We start from the raw sequence: 8,526 nt of genomic DNA on the forward strand, positions 1-8,526 counted from the left end.
TCTCGATACTCCTAAGACATTAAGGTCCTCTACAATTCTATGAATTTCTTTGTTTTCTCTATATTAACTAACCTTTTAAATAGTAAACAAAGATGGATAGTGGCTGGCAATGAAATTTAGGATGCGCGTTTCGTCCTATTTGGGACTGGTCAACTGGATGTACCTACATCTCAGAGTTGATGTTCACTTTGGGACTCGAACCTAGTACCTTTCGCTTCAAAATGCATGGATAACGCGATGACGTTTGCCTTTAAATAGTATTTTCAACTTATGTGTGGTTCAAGTGACTAAGAACCTAAAAAGTTGGTATTAAAGATATTCAATGTAGAAAATATATCACAGTTAATATTCGTACAGGGATAACAATCAAATTAATTCATTTTGATCTCATCTATTTTTTTATAATTTAGATTTCTCAATTAAATTGGAATAATATGCTTCGATCAATGCAAAAAGCTGATAAAACAAATTGTGGTCGTTTAGATGCTCCAATATTTAGAGAATTATATCAATATGGTACTGGTGTACATTTAACAGATGAACAAGTTTATCAATTATTAACAACACTTGATCCTAATATATCTGGTACTTTACCATATAAACGTTTAATTGAAGATACACAATCTATAATTAATCATTATGAAAGAAAATATTTAAGTAAGTTACAAAAAGTAGAAGAGAACTGCTCAAATGTGAATGAACATAATAATAAACAAATAGATAATCAAGGAGATCATTTGAATATGAATTAAAGTAGTATATATATGAGATTATATTAGTAATATCTTTATCTTTGTTATATTATGGTTAGTAACTGACTTCTATGATTGATGATTAGTAAATAGAAAATTATTTTTTGGAAGAACTATTTATAGATTTCTATGATATTTATGTCCAATCTGATTGGTTCATTAAATTTAATGGACTCTTTTTATCGATTGAGGTGGTGTTGGTTGAAAATTGTTCTTTTTTTTTCTTTTTTCTTTTTTTTTCTTTTTTTTATATTTTAACTGTGATAATCTTAAATAATAATTCGGATAATATTTTAAAAAATATAGTATAAATTATTTCAAGGAAAAATAAAATGTAAATGTAATATATTCTTATTGTTGTGATATTCTCCTCCATGAGAGGTAACTGGCTGAAGTAAGTGAGTAAGTCAGTCAGTCAGTCAGCTACAACGTAGGACCAGGCATATATATGCACCGGTCCAAGTTTCCATACCTCGTTAGCACAACAAGATGAACACCGGATTCATAGAAGTAGTTAATTTAGTGGTTGTACTATATAAAAGATTGTATATAAGGATATAGTATAGGAAGAAAGACATATATGAAGCAATTTTAATCTCAAGGTTTAAAAGAAGACAGAGTGTATACACCTACGCCATTGTGATCGATTCTGAGCCATGTCATACAGAGTCTCCAACCATTGGTTACGATAGTCGCACGGACCCCAACTAAGTAGTCTGCATTTGCCAAAATGGCTCAGACTAGAAGTTAGTGACTTCAGGCTCTGATGACACGTTTTGGTTTGGCCGCCTCTAACTCTATTCCAACCATTGCCAACACTAGTCAGCATAGCGCGCGGGAGTAAGTAATAAATAAAATAATGTACAAGTTTACTTAAGGGTACACAAATTATATATCGTTGAAATCATGAGTCAATTGAAGCTAGACCATCATGGAAAACCTGGAAACACTGGATGGCCGTTTCGTTCTATTGTGGGACTCCTCAGCAGTGCGCATACACGATCCCGCCTCACGAGATCCCAACCCAGGAACTACAAGTCTCGCGCGCGAGTGCTTTGCCCCTAGACTACTGAGCCGGCCGGCATCCAACGGTGTTGATGTCTAACTTCAACCAATCCACGAAGTTGAGCAACCATTCACCAATGTCTTCTGCGAATTGATATCTCACACACTAATTAATTAAACATTATTTTATGATGAAAAATTGATTGTATGGAACACAATATAGGGATAAGTTTAAAATAGCTCTAATAAATTTTTTAGCCAGTTGTTACATAATCAGAAAACAGAGTTTCTAAATGGAAATCTATTGGATGAAATCTTCTACATATTGTTCTGTTTTTAAGGTGAAAAAATGACGTATTTGTTCAAATGGATATAGATTATCTGTCTTCTTGAACTATTATAGATACATAAACAGATATTTTCATAGTTGAAAACATGAGTCAATTGAAGCTAGACCACCATGGAAAAATATGGAAGCACTGGACGGCCGTTTCGTCCTATTATGGGACTCCTCAGGTTTCCATGGTGGTCTAGCTTCAATTGATTCATGATTTCAACTATGAAAATACTGAAATATCCACAAAAACCCCCCTTCTGATACATAAACAGATGTTTTGGAGTTGTCGCTTTGTTCCTGGTTAACAAATTAAGGTCAACTGTATGTCATATGACCCGTAAAATATCATGTGACAAATCACCAATCAGAGGACCGAATTATATGAACTTGTCCCTGTGTTAAATCAGCAATGCGTTAACCAACACGAGAACCTTAGAGTCAACTCTGAGCCATTATTAGTCCTCAATATAGTAAAAATATAAACAATAATTTCCAGTAGAACAGTCCCGAAAGTTCAACTTTGCTCAATACTCACCAAGTTTTATCAGAGTAACAATATGAGCTTGAAATCATTTGGATTGTATCTACCAATGAAATCTGGGACTGGCTTTGCGTCTTACTTCGTATTCGTCAGTTCAGTTCATAATTTAATTTTTTCAAATAGTGAGTGAAAATTCACTCCAGAAAAGGCTATATATATCTGTAATCCTATAGGTAAACAACAAAATGTAAGGTCGGCTGGCCATACAAATGATCTTAACAATATAACTCGACTTTTAAGAATATTTCATCAACTATCATTTGGATTACCACACCATTTCATTGGTTAGTATTTGTCATGTTCCTATGCCCTAGTAATTATCACGTGACTGAGTCGCCAATTAGATCATCGACCTATATGACCATGGCACTGTGCCAGGCCAACGACGCGTTAACCAGTACGAGCAGCCCAGAGTCAACTCTGAATCCTTATCGGTTCTTCTCGCCTAGCCCTGTCCGTTTGAGTTCAGAACACAATCTTATATTCCACTGTATCAATCATGTATTTCAGACATACTCAGTTTATATACAGGCGGATTAGGCCGCATCACGCTAACAATTACATACGATCAAGCCGAAAGTGACTGTGAATGTGAGAGACTGTAACTAATAGAATGGGGATAATTTAAGAACGATAAATCATATAATAGTAGTCAACAGGTCAAATGGAAGCTTATAACAAAAAGAATATGAATATACATATGATATAGTTACTTAGTAGTTGTATAATAATATACATAATAACAGTCTATAAATAATTCATAGAAGTTACCATTCGGTTATTTTCCATTCTCATATAACAGTTACAATTAAAGGTTTAGAGTTAGAGATTTAGGACTATGGCATCCCGGCTACAATTTGGATCAGGACTAAGGGTTTCAGGTTAGAATTTCGGTATACAATTGACTTATGTGCAATATATAATCTACTTAGAAAGAATTGAGCATTTAAATCGTTTAACATTATCATTTTTGTTATTTGATAAAAACTAACTTAGAGCTATTATTTCAGACATTCGGAACATTAAACAAACGTAATTTTACTCCTCGTTTTATATGACATAACACAAAGGTGAGAGCCAGGAGTCCTAACCGCTAGACCACGCGGGACATAACATAAAGGTTATGCATAATTGAAATTAGCTCAAAAATAACCCAAAAGTTGTTTCCTTAGTTCTGATTAGATCACTTTTATATCAGAATTTAACCGATTGGTTATGGTTTACTATAACGAATTCTTAAAATAACATGGCTGCGATCTCATTAAATCACTTTCTTTAAGGTAGTAAAACATTATTTTGTAGCACATGCTGTTCTGATTACATTTACATCATTGTCATAACACCACCTATCAACGTCAGAATATTTAATGCAATGATGTAGTGGGATTTGGTCATTCTCACATTCTTGTCTTCTACAATCCTCATCAATTGTATAGCCAGAATTTTTTAAATTCTTCAGTTTATTATTGACAACTATATCACTCCCAACTTCAATGAACCTGATAAGCCAGGTTGGGAAGTCTAAATGTAGATCAGAACGTCCATCCTGGGTTCTCTAGTTTTCTAAAATTGCTCAGCTGAGATCAATTTGTGGTAATAGAAACTGTAATCCAGCAAGTGGCTATCAGGACTCAGTGGCCGAGTGGATAACGCGATGGCGTTTGAAGCGAAAGGTACTGGGTTCGAGTCCCGGAGTGAAAATCAACTCTGATATGCAGGTACATTCAGCTGACGAGTCCCAAATAGGACGAAACGCGCGTCCTGGATTCTACTGCTAGCCACCATCCATCTTTGCTTACAATGCTTGTGAATTAAGGCTATATCAAGGCAATACGCACAGTATGCACATGTGCCAATTAGAGACTGACCAGTTGCAGTCCTAAAACACCAATGGGAAGATTCAAACAAACAATACCAAGTGAATGTAATCCATATTATTCAACCAAATTTAGCTTTATAAACAGAAGTTCATTTGTCGGTGAAATAAATACACCTTGTGCAAAACCTCATATGATTTTTGAACACCATTCATTTATAAGGAAGTAACTTGTTTTAAGTAAATATCCTTCTGAGTAAATGAATATATAAGATCATTAATTTAAAATAGAATCATTCAGTCAGTAACAATGTAGAACCAGGCACATATATGCATAGGTTCAAGTCGCCATACCTCATTAGCACAATAAGATGAACACCGAATTCCCGAAAGCAGTTACTTCAATGGTAATAAAAATGACATTTCATATCAGGTTATGATACAGGGAGAAAGAATTAGTTCGTAGAAAGAAAGGTATAAAATAATTTTAATCTCATGGTTTAAGGGAAGACAAAGAGTGTATACACCTTGTTGTGACTTTATAAAAAGAAAGGACGTATGCCAATTCGTTATTGATTTTATGTCCCGCTTTTATCACGTGGATTACCCACCAATCGAAATACGACTTGTCTAATCTGAACACTGTGACAAATCAATGACGTTCGACCAGTATGAGCAGTCTAGCGTCCTTATTGGTCCCTTGTCCTCCTAGTCCTTCCAATTGAGTCCAGAACACTAATGACAGCTTCTGTTATGTGAATCTATGCGAATCGTTTATTTCAAACATACTCGGTTTATATACCAGACAGACAGACCATATCACACCATAAAATAGAAAATAATATTTGTACAAGATCAGGCCAAATGTGGCTGTGAACGTGGGATACAATAATCAATAAACTGATTATTATTTAGGAACAGTAATTCGTATGATAATAATCCATAGGTTAAAATGAAGCTTATCATAAGATGAATATAGATATACATAATCTAGTTACTCAATAGTTAAACAGCAAGAATATATGTAGAATAATAGTCCATTAACAGGTTCCCGAATTTACCCGTACTTTCACTAGGATATAACACACCTACGCCATCGTGATCGATTCTGAGCCATGTCACCCAGAGTTTCCAACCATGGGTTACAATAGTCGCACGGACCCCAAACAGTTAGACTATATGTTAATAGAAAATTTATATGACATAACACTTGACTTGTAAGAATTGATACAATAGTGTTGTACTTTTTGACTGTATAACGAAAAGAACTTCCTAAAACTAGTATAGTAGGCTTGTAAAGGTTGTTGAATTTAATTTAATTGAAAATTCAACATTTCCCACAAATCCCTTACACAAATAATGATTATATGACTTGGTCAGAGAGACAACCCGTGGAGTTCTAATGAGAATCAATAATTAATGGAGATCAACCGTGTCGTATATGAGGCAGTCACCCACTAATCGCATTAAAAGATAGTTATACAATATAATTAGTTGATTAAAGTTAGAAACGTACACTAACGGATGTCGGCTCACTGCCAAACCTAAATTTTCTGATTTCCACACCAGGTAGGACAGGGTATATGCATTGCTGAGGAGTCTAATACTGGGGCGAAATAATCGTCCAGTATCATCTGGTTTCCGATAGTTGTCTAACTAACGTTGGTCTGTGATATAAACCAGAAAAGAAATAATTAGCTGAGATGGTTTTCGTTATGGATCAGCTTCAGTTAATGAACCACTAGAAACTATGGTGGCACTGAACAGACTTTCTGACTTAGACTAGAACCTCTGTGTAATAAGAATACACAATCCTGAGGCTATCGTGACCCCCGTTAAAACGTGCCTACATAAAACAAAAGATAACTGTTAGGGAACAAATATGCCTCCAATCACATCTAGAAAACTGACTCTCGTTCTACTAAGCGTATCGTGCAAAATGTGCAGAAAGTTAATTCAAGAGTAAGTCTGCTCTAGTTTAGGTCATAGATGCATACATTACGTCTTCACACAGAACACCTGCAAAACTATTGTAGACCAACATTCTGTGTTTTTTTAATTCTAGGACAGCCTTCAGTTTGTGAGACGTGATTTCGACAGAGAAGAAGGATAGGGATAATAAACATATTAACACCCTCAGGGCTCTACAAAAATGGACTTTAAAAATGCAACCACTTGTCGAACTATTATAACTGCCATGGTGAGACAAACCAGATCAACTAATCCAGTGGCCTTGGATATTATTAAACAAGCACAATTGTTCTCTTTCCTACATTCCAAATTATCATATTTATTTATTTGACTTTCCTTACTTTCCATATAAAATGTCTTGACAAGTGAGTATTTAATTTTTAAAAAGACTAGTCGTTCCAGATGTAATGAACATATACATCACATTTTTGGACCAACCCCATCTACACATTATGCTATCAAAATTCATAAAACTCAGATATTTATTATCAACGTAGACATTGGAACATGCTTGAATCGATTTAAGTTACTATGTTACATTAGCACAGTAAGATAAAACTATCGAGACAAATGTCAAAATGTTGGAGATAGCCACAGTACCAGTAGTAGTAGAAAACAGCAGACACAGATAACATCCCCCCAGGTTTTCAATGGTAGTCTAACATTGACTGGTTCATGATTTCAACGAAACTCAACAATTACCACAAGTCTATACTCACAATAGATAATATGACCCGAAAATGAATTTACGGACCAAGAAAGACAATCTTTTTCAAAGCTTAAGATCTAATGGGAAACAATGAGTAAATGCATCTGGGTCATTGTGAATAATTAATTGGTCGACCAACGGTAACGACTACAACCAAGTAGTCTGAACCTAACAAAACGATTGTGCAGCTATCAATTACTTCATAGATTCATGCTACATTCCGGTTGAGTCACTTCTAGTGTAATGAACGAGAACATCAGTGGGAACAACCGAATGTGTGAATACGAAATTACAGAATCGTTTAGTCAGATCCGAAAATCCTACAGTAAATACTTCATTTGCAAAATGCCAATCAATTGTCCCAGACTTGATTGTTCCTTCGTTTGCACAGCAATCATCCTCTGTTCTCGTCCTCTTCTCTTCGACCTTCTTAACTTTCTGCTACCAGACATTCCATTTTCGATTGATCATACATACTAATTATATCTGTCGACACCAGTAGCACTCACCACACTAACTTTCTTCCAATCAACTCTCATATTAGCAGACATTACATGCCGAAGGCGGTGATTGAATATACGTAATACATATCCCAACCAACTCAATCGAAGACTCATTACCTCATCAACTGATTCAGCATTTTTACATACAACCACGCATTTAACTTCAGAAATACTCACTTAGTAGTCATAATATACACAAGCACCGTTTACAAGGGATATATAGACAAATACTGATAACCCACATATATATTCTATTTTCATGGTTTAGGCGTACATGCAGACTAGTCCAAAAGCAAAATTATCTTAAGAATCATGAAATCACTGTGAATTTCGAAACTCCAATTATCCACTAGGATATTAATTTGCTAATCATAGACACATTCAAGTTATTCTCCTTTACAAAAGCATGATGTATCCCCATGTGATCCAAGTCGTGTCATTATTAAGTGATTTCTACAGCATATAACGAGTATAAATGATAAAAACCTAGAGTATCTTTAAACTCTGAGAGAGTAAAAATTCAATTAGTATTGTTTGTTTGAATCTTCCCATCGATGTTTAGGACGGCAACCGGTCAGTCTATTACTGGCATATATGCATACTGTGCGTACTGCCTCGATATAGCCTTATTTCACAAGCATTGTAAGCAAAGATGGATGGTGGCTATCTTAGTTGGCCTGGATTCTCTGTATGATTGAGGATGAGTGCCAACTCGTGATTGCACTTCAATTCCACCTCAGTAAGGATGTGGACTTGTGTTAATACGTATCATCATCGTACGATAGTTGATACCAATTCGGATTCCAAGCGTCTATGGTAGAGATTATTTTCATGGTATCATTGTGGGATGATTGTCCTTATGCATTTTGTTGGTGTAGGCCAAGAAGGATTA

General features: G+C 35.1%; 1 protein-coding gene and 1 non-coding gene across 2 annotated transcripts in view; both read left to right on the top strand.

Annotated features, from left to right (window-relative positions):
- Smp_156180 (putative calmodulin) overlaps positions 1 to 752 on the top strand; it is a gene marked incomplete at both ends in the record, with an annotated part of 49,978 nt that extends 49,226 nt beyond the window's left edge. The window contains one exon of the mRNA XM_018798326.1: positions 411 to 752. Coding sequence (XP_018653279.1) covers positions 411 to 752 — 342 coding nt within the window. The remainder of the gene's footprint in view (positions 1 to 410) is intronic.
- Positions 753 to 4,265: 3,513 nt separating this feature from the next.
- Positions 4,266 to 4,334, top strand: Smp_tRNA_00091_Pseudo_TTG.1.1. Its single transcript has one exon. It is a non-coding gene (tRNA).
- Positions 4,335 to 8,526: the final 4,192 nt, after the last annotated feature.

Source organism: Schistosoma mansoni, chromosome 6 (genome assembly GCF_000237925.1).
Source record: "Schistosoma mansoni strain Puerto Rico chromosome 6, complete genome".
NCBI classification, from domain to species: Eukaryota; Metazoa; Platyhelminthes; class Trematoda; order Strigeidida; family Schistosomatidae; genus Schistosoma; species Schistosoma mansoni.